General features: G+C 44.4%; 1 protein-coding gene across 6 annotated transcripts in view; it reads left to right on the top strand.

Annotated features, from left to right (window-relative positions):
- RPAP2 (RNA polymerase II associated protein 2) overlaps positions 1–7,188 on the top strand; it is a 31,556-nt gene extending 24,368 nt beyond the window's left edge. For all 6 annotated transcript variants that reach the window (XM_085900092.1, XM_085900102.1, XM_085900088.1 and 3 more), the window contains 4 exons: positions 1,929–2,017; positions 4,323–4,403; positions 5,272–5,340; positions 6,892–7,188. In XM_085900092.1, the coding sequence (XP_085756218.1) occupies positions 1,929–2,017; positions 4,323–4,403; positions 5,272–5,340; positions 6,892–7,048 (396 nt within the window). In that variant the 3' untranslated portion in view covers positions 7,049–7,188. The remainder of the gene's footprint in view (positions 1–1,928; positions 2,018–4,322; positions 4,404–5,271; positions 5,341–6,891) is intronic.
- Positions 7,189–15,114: the final 7,926 nt, after the last annotated feature.

The raw sequence follows: 15,114 nt of genomic DNA, 5'->3' as shown, positions 1-15,114 counted from the left end.
AAGACAGATAGCATGAATGTATTTTAAACAATATATTATGTAATTTTTATCCATTGATTATCATTCAGGTTTTCCCCTTCGACTGTCCCGCAGTAGCTCCACTTCGATGACATTACCACGTAGTTTAGTGACTACACAACGTGTACCATTCGTGAGTTCCGGAGGATCCATAGAGCGCATTAAAATTACAGGGCACCCTACTTTAAAATGATCCAAAAGGCCGGATCAGTTTCGTCTACATATTCATATCTTGTAGATTTTAGCTGGCCGGATCAGTTTCGTCTCCATATTCATATGTTGTAGAATTTAGCTGATTCTGAAACTGTTAACAGCATGTCGATCGGATGGTTCTGTGATTTTCTACGGTAGTAAACAGAAGTACGACTTAAGCCTGTACGCCACTATGCGGAAACCTGAGGACCTAATATTTCACAACAAACTAAAAACTCACAAAATTTGAAGATATATTTTAAATAAACAATTTATTATCATATCAATTAAATATCATTTTTATCCATCGATAATATGAATTGTTCTGTACAGCTATAGTTATTTTCCTGGGATCTGCGCATCCATCCACAATCTATGTTCTAATGAAGTGCAGTAGGAATAATAAAAAGTCGGATGAACATGAACTGTTTCACTACCATAATCATCAAAACGAATCTCGAGGGGCCTCTTAAGGAAGACAATAATATCATTTCATGCAGAAACAAAAATGTGATGGTGAAACAACAAAAGGGACGTGCCGAAATATTAATATAGATTAATGGGATAATTGTCTGGGACCACGATATGTTGAAGGCATGCGGTTCCTACATGCAGCTTCTTTTGGCGAGTGAATGGGCCAACTGTTCCTTTCTTGAACCCGGTCTGTTCACAACGATAGCCCACACGTCAAGGCGATTTCTGTGGCCCCATGATGAGGCGACGAGGAACGCTCTCCTTCCCTCCTCAGAAACGTACAGACTTCAGAGCACAGCCTAACCGTCAACGGGCAACGTCCTGCTCAGCACTTGAGCCAATTCACACAGCACCGACACTAGAATCGTGTGCCTTCGTCGTGCTGAGAGCAAAAGCAAGATCCTCTGCATCCTTTGACCAACGTCCTCTTCTAACCGTGTGCGTCCCTTCGTTATCTCTCCGCAATTACACACTGCACTGTGGCGTGGTTTGCTCACCCAAACCCGGGAAGGCAGGGCTTCTGCCCGCTTTGTAGTTGTTTTACGGACGTGTTACCCACCTTTATTGCAGATCTTGGAATACAAAACATTAGGAAAAGTGACATGGCGGCACTTGCATATTGGGGAAATTATCCCTTATCCCTATCTAATCCCTTTATCATTAACATGGCACCCCCCCACCCCACCGTGTGGTGACAAGTAACACTTAAGCTCACAGTTTCCCTACTTAATTACATCAAGATGTCTCCTACATCTCCACAGACCAAACAACTCTATACAATCCTATCTTTCCTATGAAATCCCTTCATCTACCCCCACAAACATATATATATATATATATATATATATATATATATATATATATATATATATATATATATATATATATATATATATATATATATATATATATATATATATATCGTGCTCAGAAATGGAAATCAAAAGTTGAAAAGACCCTTCCCACGTCATTTTTCTCAAGACTGCGTAGGATAGAGTGTTCTACGAACTCTAGTTAATGCATGGTTTATGTCCTCCTTCCCATTTCCCTCCGCATGACTTGATTTGTCAGCGTTCCAACCTTCGCTTCTTCCATAGAACTTGAGTTTTACAAAGACAAATGAGTGGGCGATCATGTCGGATGATGTGGGAGTGGAGGCAATGTAGGCTTGAGACTGACCGACTCATCTCGTGTTTGCTGAACTTGCCTTCTTTGACCCTTCTTCCCTACTCATTCCCCACCAGACTGAAGAACCTGAAATTCCTCCTTTACCCTCCTCCTGTCCTCCAAGCCAAATCCGCATGCGCATTGTGGGGGACGGTTTACATGTTGCGTAAGTTTTCCTATTTTGTCTTACTCGATGTCTTTTCTTTTTGACACCAAATGCCTGGGATTGTGGAAGGTTTATTGTTTCGGTTTTTGAATAAAATACATCAATTTTTAATTAGTCATGTTTCAGTGAGGTGTGTTGCATTGTCATGTTTCCTATTTCAATACATAGGAATTGTATTGCTATCCAAGTTTACCTAAAGATGCACAAGTAAAATTGTGGTTAAAAATGGTGTAAAGGCGTTGGGGGACAGTGGAGGAGAGACTGCAGGTGTGATGAGAGATGCATCGTTGGTTGGATTGATATTGGTGGATTGGTGGGGAGAGGTGAGTAGTTTGGGGTGTTTTAAATGGTGTGGAAAAGATCATCCTGTTCCCTTGTTTCTGGATGTGCACTGCCAATAAAATGGGGATGTGGCTACAAGATGCATTGTCAGTCATTCCAGCTGATAAATTAGTTTGTGCCAATTGTGGTCAAACCCTTCAAATGAGCCCCGATTACGTAAAAGGGGCTGTCCCACATCTGGGGTCAAATTGAGTTAAGTGAAGGTCGGTCCAGTTTTTGTGTTGAGGGCCGTTTTTAAACAAAATATTTGAGGTCGATACTCATCTTTGTTGATTGAGATATTCCAGGTGGGAACATGAGTTTTTTTTTTAAACCCCCATTTTTATTTTTTGATGACCCAGTTTATTTTGGGCCACGAAGAAGCATGATGATTTCGAGGAAACTATCAACGATGCAATTTTTCTTTTGTATACATGATGGAGGCTTGTGGACGAGCGAGAGCAAAATGGAAACGGGGAAACAGCAACAGCAACAGCGGACTAGAAGTGTGTGAGATCAAGGGGGCGGGGGACAAGGACACACGGTGGTGAACAAGCTGAATGAAACACAGCAAGAAGGGGAAAGCGAGGATGAAATAGAAAAGGAACAGACTGGCCGACAACGAAGAAATGAAAAGGGGAAAGGGGGGGGGGAGCGGGGAGGAAATCACAACCTGGGGGAAAAAAATAGGAGTACTTGAGATTGGGGTCATTTGGGGAAGAATATTGATAGGGGTGTGGTAGTGGTAGTGGTGAACAGCTGTCTTGAAGCCCTGGAGGGAAGAATGGGACTGAACAGACTGGGGAAGTTCATTCCAGAAGTGTGAGAAAAGAGTGACAAATGAGTGGAGGTGAGTAGTGAACCTGGATTTTTGGGAGTTTAACAAGTAGAGGGTTACTGGCAGACCATGGGCACCCTACAGAAACCTGGGAGGGACAGAGCCAAGAAAGGGCAAAGGTTGCAAGACCATAAAGGAGGCGGTGGAATACGGAGGCCACCAACCTATCTGTCATGCCAAATTATCAAGCCGAGACACTCGGCTTCGTCATGAGGGAATGCCAATAATGAGGGCCGTGCTTTCCACGGCATTAAAGGACAAGGTGTTGGGCAGGGGCATCATCCCAAAGGAGAGAGCAGTACTCCATGTTGGTCATTGGAAATAATTTTATTGGCGGTGATTTCATGCTTGGGTTCTGACTACATGAGCAATATTATGTTCTTCAACGGTTGCAGGAACATCGCAAATGCCTGTCAGCCCAATCCTCACGTCCAGTCCGATCATCAAGGGAATCCATTACTGAGGGCAGGTGATGAGCAAAGAAACATTTCTATTGGAGTGAAAGCAAAACAAACAATGGATTGTAAAGATTGTAGAATGTGCGATAACGACCTGAATGTGTATATACAAAAGAAAGGAGGCACACGAGGAAATATTGAAAGACAGGTACTTCGAGATGATGAATGTTCCTTTGTTCTGTTTTAATGAGAAAATGTAATGCAGGGCAGTGGAGGTCGGCAGAGGGGTATAAGCAAACATTTGACTTGAATACTCCGTTCACCACGATTTCCTTCCATCCATCCATTGGGACCATACTCTGTACAGAGCATCTGTGCTGCCAGAGCAGTCTCCTGGGCTATTGGGCACTATCCTGGAGGGGTTGCCACTCAGACACAGGATACTCAAATGGCTCAATCATCCCAGCAAGCTGATACTCATTTAGCCAACCTCAGAAGGATGACAGGCTGTCAACCCCACCTGGTATTAATTCAACAGCTAAGCAGGATTTGAACTCAGGATGCTAGGATCCCAAGCCCACCACCCTCACCGTTAAGCCAACACCAGACATACTAAGATTTGTGCTTTGGGAATATTTAACATGGTTAAAACCCCTTCCTTCCTGTGTCTGGGATGCATTCATGCTGGATTTACCTTATTGCTTGTGCCTATTATTGACATCCATCTTTTTGTGACCTGATCCATCAGACTCTCCAGCCTCTTGGCTCCTCTTGGCGTGTCCCTGAGTGACATATCATCAGAACTTGGCAAACTCCTCCGGCTTTTAAGGTCAGCTCCCCCTCACCTGCTCGTGCTGTTAAAAGGCCTTCGTTCAATAGACAGATTCAGATGAGATTGCATTTCCCATCATCCGATGCCCTCCTGCGTCGGTTCTGCTGAAGTAGTTTCTTGGTAGCCGTTCCCTCAGCCAATGATGCTACCCCGCAGTCTTGTGCGGCATACGGATGATGAAGAAGAAGAAGAAGTTTGCAGAATTGGTTAATATTAACGTGTTTCAAGTTTGAATGAACAGTTTATTGTTGTTACACAGGAAATGCACGTGCAGTTAAACAAATTAATTTATTATTAGCTCACCTGGACTTCAGTCAGGTGAGCTTAGGCAATCGAGCAGTGTCGGTGAGTGAGTCAGGAAACACTTCAGTCATTATCGCTTGAACCAAACGCATGGTTTTGATGAAATTTGGCCACAAGCTTCATATCTGATGCTTAACGAAGGTTTATTGACCGCATCAAAATCTGCGCGTATTACGGGGGTGTACGGGGTTTTTTTTAACACCTCCTCCCCCTCTCCCCCCCTAAAAAAGTATTTGCTTTCTTCTCTGATATGACACACGATTTCGATGAAACTTGACCACAACCTTCATCACCCGTGATGCACCAAAGTCAGTCTAAGAGCATCTCGTTAAGGTCGAAGGTGAGTGACGCACCACCATGTACTTTTTGTGTCTCGGTGTTGGAGAAAAATCATTCGGACATGTCCACAAATACGGCGGCGCTTACAATCGTGTCAATGAAGTGGTGCATTCCATAGGTGCTGAACCGTTACGTGAAGTTCCACATTCCTGGTTTTGCTTTTGGTGGATTGCTGTTTTACTCTGTGATATTCTGATGTTCACTGATTGATTCTTCCCTGCAGGTTTACACCCAATAACATTGTTCACAAACCTGGGGAATGGACCATTATCGCGGCAACATTGATACAACTGTGAGTGCAATTTTTCTTTGTTCTTTTGCAGCACGAGGCTGCAGGGTAACATCGTTGGTTGAGGGTGCGGCTGTGCCGCCGATTCAACGCCCTCTGTAGGTTTGAGCTGTAATTTGTAATTTGTTGAGGGTGCCAGCGATAGCTGGCGTACTCTTTGTGAACGACACCATGGGATCTTTAACGTCCACCAATGAATGTTCGCAGAAGGGATGCCCAGTTTAACATCCATCCAAGGGACGGCACACACATTAATGAATCACCTGCCTACGAAACACTGGGATGACAGTTTATAGCTGGGTTGGGATTCAAACCCAGGCGAGACAGCATAGCGGTGAGTGTGCGTACCTCGAAGCCATCCCTGAGTGCAATGGGATGCTGGGTTAGCCAAGGCAAGCAAATCCCAATGTTGTGGATAACCTTTCACATTGACCCATTCTATTTGATATTTTGGAACGTAATCATTGTAAGCTAACTGTGGCCTGGTTCCCCTCACCCGTCTTATTTGGTCTCACTGCTCACGATCAAATACATTCTGCCAGTGACCCACATGTTTACCTTTCCCAAAAATTTGGCCTACGACTCACTTCGACTCCTTTGTTGCGGCTCTGTCTCAAACTCATCCCGACTCTGGATCCACCTTCCAATTTTCCCACTTTGTCTCTCTCCTCATATTTCATGAACTTTTTTTTTTGTTGTTAGCTTTGAGAGTTGTTTAAAAAGTGATAGTCATGTTGTGAACCATCGTTCCAAGCAGCCAAACGTGCCCGTCCACGTCTTGGAAGAAGCAGTGCAGCGTGTTTCCTACCTACCTGGAGTGCTGGCTATCTCAATGACTCATTTTGCCTTGTGAGAGCTTTGGAAAACTTGAATATTTCAATTGTTCTGGAGAAACATCAAGAGGAGTCCATGTTGTTAGTCCGTAGATGTGCTAACCAAATGTAGGTTTTCCATGATCAAAAGCCCGTCTTGTTTGGCGTTGCCACCGAATGCTTTTGAAAGTATTCTGAATTTTATTTTATTGCAGTTTATGGTTCATGGACGAGCGAACACACACACACACACAGTTGAGCTCGGCTGAAGTTACTTCCATCAATGCAGTGGGTGTCTGCCACCATGTATTGGCAGTGCGATTATCTCCACAGTAAGGAAGGCACTATTCGGAGGGCGTGGGAATATCCCTTAAGGAATGCCAACCCACAGGGTTTATCCGTGCTCTATCCTATAAATGCTGAGCATTGAACGAGGAAGCAGCAGGTGCCATTTTAAAAAGTCTTTACTGCGACTCATTCAGATTGTAACTCCCAGACTGAGCGAATGCTCGAATCACAATTCCACATGGTTTTATTGGGAAAGAAAGTTGGAAAAAAAAAGGAAAGATTGTTCTTCTGGTGTTATAAGGTTTACCTTTCGTATTTTGATGAGCAGTAAAAAAATAAAAATTAAAAACTTCCTTGACCTTGCAATAGCTAACTTTTCCACTTAACAGCAAAAGTTATGTAATTTCTTCAATCACATGTTCTGAATAACTTCTTTTTTTTTTTTTCCTTCCAGTTTATCTTCCAAGATTCCTGTATTACATGATGCTCTTTCCCTTCCTTCGTGTCAAGCCCAACTGGAATCCACCCTCCGGAAGTTCGCAATTTCAAACGCCGACGTGAACGACTACCTTTCAATTTTCAACCCTGGACCTTCAAAATCAGGAACTTGAGCAGCATTTGGGATTCCAAGATTGTATTTATAACAATTGTATCTCATTCATTCAAAAACAATTTTGCTTAATCACCTCTGATTGGGTAACTTTATTTCGACCATTAATAAATGTCTCGTGTTCAAGGTTTGTATGTTGAACTTTGGCCTGTTTGTTGTGTACATTTATATTTTTTGTGGAATATATGAAGGAATAGTTTGTGGATGGTCGAGGGTAAATCAGGTGGCTTAACTTCCTTTAAAAAAAAAAAACATGTTCATGACATCATAAAGCTGTGATTATATATATATATATATATATATATATATATATATATATATATATATATATATATATATATATTCAGAATGTACTAGTATGAGAATTGAATGAAAAGCATCGTCTGCTACGTAGAGCATGTGGTAACTCCATAACGTTCGCTGCTTCCAAATTGTACGTAAAAAATTGCAAATTCAAATGAGGAGCAGCGAAACATTGGGTCTGGATCTCGCTTATGCGATCATGCACTGAGATTTAGTGCATGCGGTATGTGTGCAATACAGTGCATGCGGTATGTATGCACAGTGTATATGCATGCGATACGCTCACTGCATGCAGCTGGGCCCCGTACCAGCCCGGCGGTCACGACCACTGTGCGGTGTTTAACAGCCGCTAGAGTTTTACGAGTCGCGCTGCAGCTGTGGAACATCGACTTCGAAGTTACCGATGCTTTAAGCCCTCGATGTTGATTATGAAATGGCAGAAAAGAAGCTTACGAAGACCAAGAAATGGTCTCAGAAGTACAAGACCGAATACAGTCTCCAATACCCGTGTATTCGAAAGTCTGAAAGAGGAATTCATCATGCGTATTGTACAGTATGCAGCGTTGATATTTCAGTTGAGCACGGAGGTCGCGATGATATTCGGAAGCACGTTGGAAGCAAACGGCACACAGACATTGCAAAGGAGAGATCTTCGAGCACGAGTACCGGTACACTTCTGAATTATTTCACCAAACAAGGGACAAGCGAGGAAGAGGATGTTACCCGAGCGGAACTTCTCTTTAGTGGATTTATTGTGGAACATAACTTGCCCATATCAGTCTCAGATCATGCTGGACCTCTATTTCAAAAGATGTTTCCAGATTCAAAAGTTGCTTCAAAGTATGGATGTGCAAGAACAAAAACTTGCAAGATGTGCAAGAACAAAAAAAAAAAAAAAAAACAAGAACAAAAAGCAAGAAAAAAAAAAGAAAAAAAAAAAGAACAAGAACAAAGAAGAAAAAAAGAACACTGGTCAACAATTTTTTACTTTCTGAATGTTGTCTAGATTTCTACAAGTGAATTAGGGTATTCTGGCACTGCTGAATCAGGAAATGGCATCCGTTTCTCTCCATCAGGTCAGGTTTTTGTGCTAAGTTGATTTGAAAAAATCAGATCTTGTGACAATCAATTACATTTTTGTGGCATTATCAGCTGATTTTTGTCAACACATATCATCCTAAACATGTTTTTAAGAAAAAAAAATGTTTTGCCAACAACATTTATTGATTACATGATAGAAACATCGATTACTGTCATCTGAATGGTGGGCATTGATAAAGGTAAGTACAAGTAAATTGCATGTTGCGTCACCACTGTTCAAACTTCAGGGCTTGAACTTCCGTTTCTTCGAACTCCTGGAATGTTCAGCGGCAGGGAGGTCTCTCTTCAGATTCCAACAGTAGTCAGCCATCATGACTGCGTCCCAGCGACCCTGATACCTGGTCTCCATCTCCTTCATGTCCTGATGGAATCTCTCCCCCTGCTCGTCACTCATTGAACCCAGGTTCTCAGGAAACCGGTTCATATGTGAAAATAGGTAGTGCATCTTGATGCTCATGTTGCAGCCCAGGTTTCTGAAAGCAGTCAGCATGTTGTTGACAAGTTCTGCGTAGTTTCTGGCCTTATTGTTGCCAAGAAAGTTCTTCACTACCAAAACAAATGTCTTCCACGCTTCCAGTTCCACTTCGTTCATTGAGTTTTTGAACTCTGGATCTCTGATGAGCTGACGGATCTGAGAACCATCAAAGATGCCAACTTTCAACTTCTCCATGGTCAATCCTGGAAAAGCCTGGCACAAGTAAGTGAAGCAGTCACCATCTTTGTCCAGAGCCTTGGTGAACTGCTTGATAAAGCCGAGCTTGATGTGCAGCGGTGGGAAGAGTATTCTGTCTCTGTCCACCAGAGGGTCGTTGATGACGTTCCTTTCTTTGCATGGCACCAATTCCTCCCGCACAGGCCAGTCCTTCTTCGTGTAATGCTGAGCACGGTCCCTACTATCCCACATGCACAGAAAACATGGGTACTTGGTGAAGCCAGACTGTTGTCCCAACAAAAAGTTCACCATCTTCAGGTCAACACAAATAAACCACTTATGCTGATCATAACCAATTTTCTCCAGCACGTACTTCACCGCTTCATACTTCTCCTTCAGTGTAGTCGAGTGAGCGATGGGTACAGAGGCAAACTGGTTGCCGTTGTGTAGCAGAACACATTTCAGTGATCGCTTGCTGCTGTCAATGAACAGTCTCCAATCTTTGGGTTCGTACTGTGGCACTCCAAGCTTGAGCAGAAGCGCATGTCATAAATTGGCGCATGTAGGTATTGTACATTCTTCAGAGTTCGTTATTTCAAGAAATACAACTTTTTTGTATCACATTATTACAAAATCTGCCCCATTAACTTTAGTTTTGATCCACGAACTTTATGCTTTGCCTCACCAATTTTTGGAAGATTTTGAGGTTTTATGACTTCAAACTGATCCCTTTTCGACATAATCACCTAGAACTATCGTACCTGAATACTTCTTGTCATTAAAATAATTATTTCCAATTAAAACAATTATTTGACATGACATTTTACCCCCACCAACTTCTTCTAAAATGCTCCACACATGCGTACATGTGAACAAAAATGTAAAAAACGACATGTGGCCATATCTCAAAAACTTGACCTGATTGAACAAAACTAATGTGAGTTTTGGATTCAGCGCATCAGATTCGTCCTAAATCAGCTTAAAAAATGCAGACAACAAATTTGTTGTTGACCAGTGTAATTGGTGAGTTGTCAAATGTTACTGCTTCATCTATTGCCGATATTGCTAGACTAGCTCCATTTAGCCTAGCTACAGACGGTAGCAATGACAGTGGTGAGGCCCAGCTATATCCTGTCCTGATTTCGTACTATGACAACAGTGCTGGGATTGTGAAGCAAGGTTTGCTAAGTTTGCCTGCGTGCAAACAAGATTCCACTGGAGAAAACATTTTCAAACTGCTTGATCATGAGTTCAGTGACAGGAAAATTCCGTGGGGAAATTGTGTTTCCTTTTGTGCTGATAATGCCTCTGTCATGGTGGGCAAGCACAAAGGAGTCGCTGCTTATATCCACAAACAAAATCCAGAGTGCTACATCATGGGATGCCCTTGCCATATGATGCACAATACGGCCAAGAAGGCGGCTCAGGCCTTACCCATTGAATTAGATGACTTTCTCATCGATATTTACTACTACTTGGACAAAAGTAGTAAACGCGTCAAAGGAGTGAAAGCACTGCAAGAACTCTGTGATGCCCCGACACACAAGATTCTGAAGCATGTCGCAACAAGGTGGCTGTCCCTTGGTCAGTGCCTAGACAGGCTGATTGAACAGTGGGAGCCACTTCGCCTCTTCTTCAAAGAAGAAGTACGAAGAAAAATGCAACCAACTGTAGCCAAGACTCTAACAACGAGCAAGAAGGACGGCACTATCTACTGCCAGTACTGGCACTGCAGGATCAAGCACTAGTGGAGCAGCATTCACCACTACCACTGCAGTATCTGCTGCGAAGAAGACAGCAGGGACAGCACCAAAACCAATGCTGAGAGCAGGTAGCATCACCGGCCCTTCATCACGTTCATCTACAAAGCAGATCCCTTCAGAGTCGAGAAAGACTGTGATAGTCCCATCTACAGGCAAAGAAGGACCCAAGTTAAGTTCTGCTTTTGCCAAATCACTTGATAGAAGCTCAGCAAAACCTTCGAATCAGAGGTCTTCTTCCTTGGCTGCACCTACCTCAAGCTCTCTCCTCAAACGTAAAATTGGATCTGGTACTACGAGTCTGACCTCTTCTGCTGGCAGTAAACGCAAGTGTGATCGCCCTGCGGCTAAGTGTACTACGAGTTCTACAACTAAAAGCGCATCTTCCTCAAACACTGTGCAGGAATCTAGAGAAAAACGTGTCAACAGGATGTTCTTGTCTCCACAAACAAAACTCTATTGTTTCTTCCTTCGATATGCAAACAAGCTTTTTGAGAAGGGGAATCTTCTGCTCCAAAGAGACGAACCCTGTATTCATCTCCTGCACGGAGAATTGAATGGTCTTCTGAAAGATATCTTCGTACGGTTTTTGAAACCATCGGTGTCATCGGTTGCTCTGGTAAATGTACCCTTCTCTGACAGAAATCATCAGAAGAATGATGAGGACCTCATGATTGGGAACGATGCCAAACTGTATATAAGGGAACAAAGGAGTCTCAAGAAATCCACCTTCACTCTGAGTGAGTCAGACATCCAAGGTTTCTTCAGTGCAGTTCGCTCATATTATGTGAAAGCCTGCAATTATATCTTCAAAACCTGGCCGCTAGATGATGAATTAGCCAAGCATGCTCAGGTGCTGGATGTTAAGCTACACCAAGAAGTGGGGTTTGACTGTGTGGAGTTTTTCATCAAGAAATTCCCCTGTCTGTTCAGTGGCGGTGATAGTGACATAGACAGTCTTGAGAGTGAATTCGCTCACTACCAGGCAGACGCCTCCATAGCTACAATTGCTACTGAGACAGTGAGAGTGGATGAGCAGTGGCATCGGATTTCACAGCTCACAGATCCCTGCACTGGTGCCAAGAAGTAACCTAATTTGAGCAAAGTGATGAAGGGAATCTTGGTCATTCCTCATTCGAACGCATCATGGGAGCGGGCACTCAGTCTTGTACGGAAGAATCATACTGAATTTCGTCCCAATTTGAGTGTCAAAACCCTGGAAGCTCTCTTAATTGAAAAACTAGCTCATAACACCCCTTGCTACCAGAGAGAATACAGCAAAGACATAATCAGAAGGGCTAAAAGAGCCACACAGCTGTCACTCAGCAAAGCTGCCATGGAAAAAGCAAGCAGCAGTAGTACCAGCCAGTAAGGTAAGAAAAATATTGCTTCTTTTGTGCTTTTTGTTAATCTTTGATTGTCCCCTAACTTACTAATATTAACATACATGTAACATTAAAAAGTGCACAATTTTCCCCTTTTTTTGTTCAAAAAGTGGGAATTCTTAACATGTTAAATGCTCCAAAATAGGGCTCAGAGGGCACTAGAGAGCGTCTAGAACCCCAGAGCTTCCAGGGCCCTAAGGCGGGCCCTGGACCCCGCCGCAAGGGTCGAGCGCTCCGCGCTCGAGATGTGCGCTATGCGCACATTATTTGGTGTCGGTTGAAAATCCTCCCTAATTCTGATTTCCAAAAGTTGGCATCTCTGTATCTATCTTCAGTGATGTGTTTTGTCACTTACCAATCGTGGGAGTGGTGCATTTTGAGGTGTTAAAGTGATGCATCAGCACAACAGAATAGCACGTACATTTCAACAGGAAAACAGCAATACACGTGAAGAGCAACATCTTTAAACAATCGATGGTTCCATAATAATATCGAACACTTGGGGCATTAAGAACAAGGAGGCAAGTCCTCATCGGAAAAATGGAAAGTTTAGATTATGCATTGAAAATGAATAACTAAAGGTTGTGGAAAGGTGAAAAGCATCCTCACTATCATTCACAGAGCCGGTGTTTATTTGTCAGGCTGATTCCAGCCAAACTTGCTACATAGGATCAGCATGACCCCAGTTAGCGTATAGTGGTGTTTTTAATCTTTACCGGTGGTCTTGGGGGAGGGAGGACACATTCTCTATGTAAATGTGTATCATGTAGCGCCACCTGCTGGTGGGGGAGGGTATTACAAGTATCCACCGTTTACAGTACAGTATTCCTATCCCCACGTTTAAGAGTGCAGTGAGATATTTTGACGAAGGTCGATGGTGAGATGCCATTGTAATCAGCGCGCAGACCCGAATGAAGAAGTGCGCAATGCGTGCCCCGTACAGTACGATGGTAATTATCACGGAGCTGCGCACAGGTCCGCTATCGTGCATGTGGTTATTTATCACGGTGGTGATCCTCACAGGCAGCTGCCTGAACACGGTGCGAACCCCGATCTGCATCATGGATTGAAGGAAAGGATTGGATATAAATCAGGGTTGAAAAGATAGATATAATTATTAGATGCAGATTTGAGTTGAAAAGAGCGTGCCACGCGCGTCCTGTATAGCGTTGGGATTTAATGTATGGTTCTACTATTCCCTTAGACACAGTATTCTTGCAGCGGAGGGTCTTTCCATCATGTGGTTGATGCTTCTTTTGGCCTCCGTGAGGACATTCATTTGTATCATGGCGGCGGAAAGGAAGAAAGAGGTAAAATTCGACCTCGCAATAAAATCCACACAACGCACTTCGTCCCGTTTATCCATTAGACATGAGGAAAACGTCTAACTGCACGTATACCAATGAAATAACTGTCTGGGGATCACTGCATGTTGGGTGCAATTTCCTTAGGGGCATGCGGTTTTCAGAACCACAACTAATTATATATATATATATTGTTACGGTATTCGCGCCCGCCGGCGTGCTGACGGCCACGTAACTCGAATCGCGGCACGTCGCCCACCGGACGGACAATCCAGTCGTGACCCTCTCGGACTAACGCCGGGAACCAGTCACGGGTGGACCTTTCGGTCTCACCGCGATCGAGCCAATCAGCCCCCGCGTGGGATAGGGTTGCTCGCCAAATTCGACCTACCTAAGTACCCACACGGAGGGTAGACCGGGCGATCGCACCTCGCCGCAGGTCGACTTCGGACACGGGCCACTGAAGCGACCCGTTCCGTACTATCGGGATAACCGAGCGGTGTTATTCGTCGACCTCGACGGTTCTATTAATTATCGGGCGTATTCAGCCCACTACCAACCCTTTACGTGAAGCAAGATGAGGATTCAATGAAGGAAATGACGAAGCGAAGCGGGAAACAGTTCAACACAAAGCACATTTATTCGCGATGAACGGAAAGCACACATATTCAATTCCACCAAAAGCACACAAAACACAATGCAATTTACACAAAAAGCAAATGCGACAATGCAGATCTACTACCGATTACGCGAGCACACGGCAACACTTATACAATTTTACTTCACAGACGGCGCCGACAACACATACCCAAAACCAAGGAAAAGAATACCCTCAAGGATGAGGCGGGCCTGAGGCCGAGACCGGGTCGGGCCTACCCGTCTGGTGATGAGACGCGGAGCGGCGATGGTGCCTCAACTCCGCGGGCCTCGCAGGCAGTGTCTGGTAGGGGGTGGGAAAGGGGCCCCCTTGGTCGCACTATCTCAGCGCGGGGGGAAACAGGAGGGGGTTGCTGATGCTCGGGGTATAGAGGATTTTTATTGTCCCGCGACGAGCGTCTCCACCTCGGCCAGGTAGCGCTGTCGGCCTCCCTGGGGTGCAGCTCCCTGCACGACGCGAGCACCCCCTCGTCTGCCCTCGCCGCCTCTCCACAGCTCCGTCCCCTCCGCTCCGACTCCAACGCACACGACGACCAGCTCCTTCTTGCCAACTCCACCGCCCGCGAAGTCTTAACTCTCTGTTCCCTCTCGACTCTACTACTCACTGGACTGACGAACACGGTCGCTTATATCAGCCCCGTGGCTTCGCCCTCTCATCTTTGACCCCCTCCCTTCGACCTTTCACCTCGCTCCCCATTGGCCCGAGAAAAAGTGGGCGTGAATGCTTTTTGATCCATAAATTTGCATATATCGATCGCCCTCCAACGCCCTGGGGGCGGGGCCAAATCGCCCCTCGCTCACCGATTGGACGGAACAAAAGTGGGCGTGTGTCGTTTTTGATCCGTTTTTGAAGTGGAAAATCCGTGGTTTTGTACACGCTGTTCGGCGCGCGCCCTGCACGAGTC

Source organism: Eptatretus burgeri, chromosome 1, assembly GCF_056783735.1.
Source record: "Eptatretus burgeri isolate ZD-2024b chromosome 1, Ebu_testis_v1, whole genome shotgun sequence".
In the NCBI taxonomy this organism is placed as follows: domain Eukaryota; kingdom Metazoa; phylum Chordata; class Myxini; order Myxiniformes; family Myxinidae; genus Eptatretus; species Eptatretus burgeri.
Note: the sequence above shows the minus strand (reverse complement) of the source record. Positions and strands in the feature narration are given on the sequence as shown.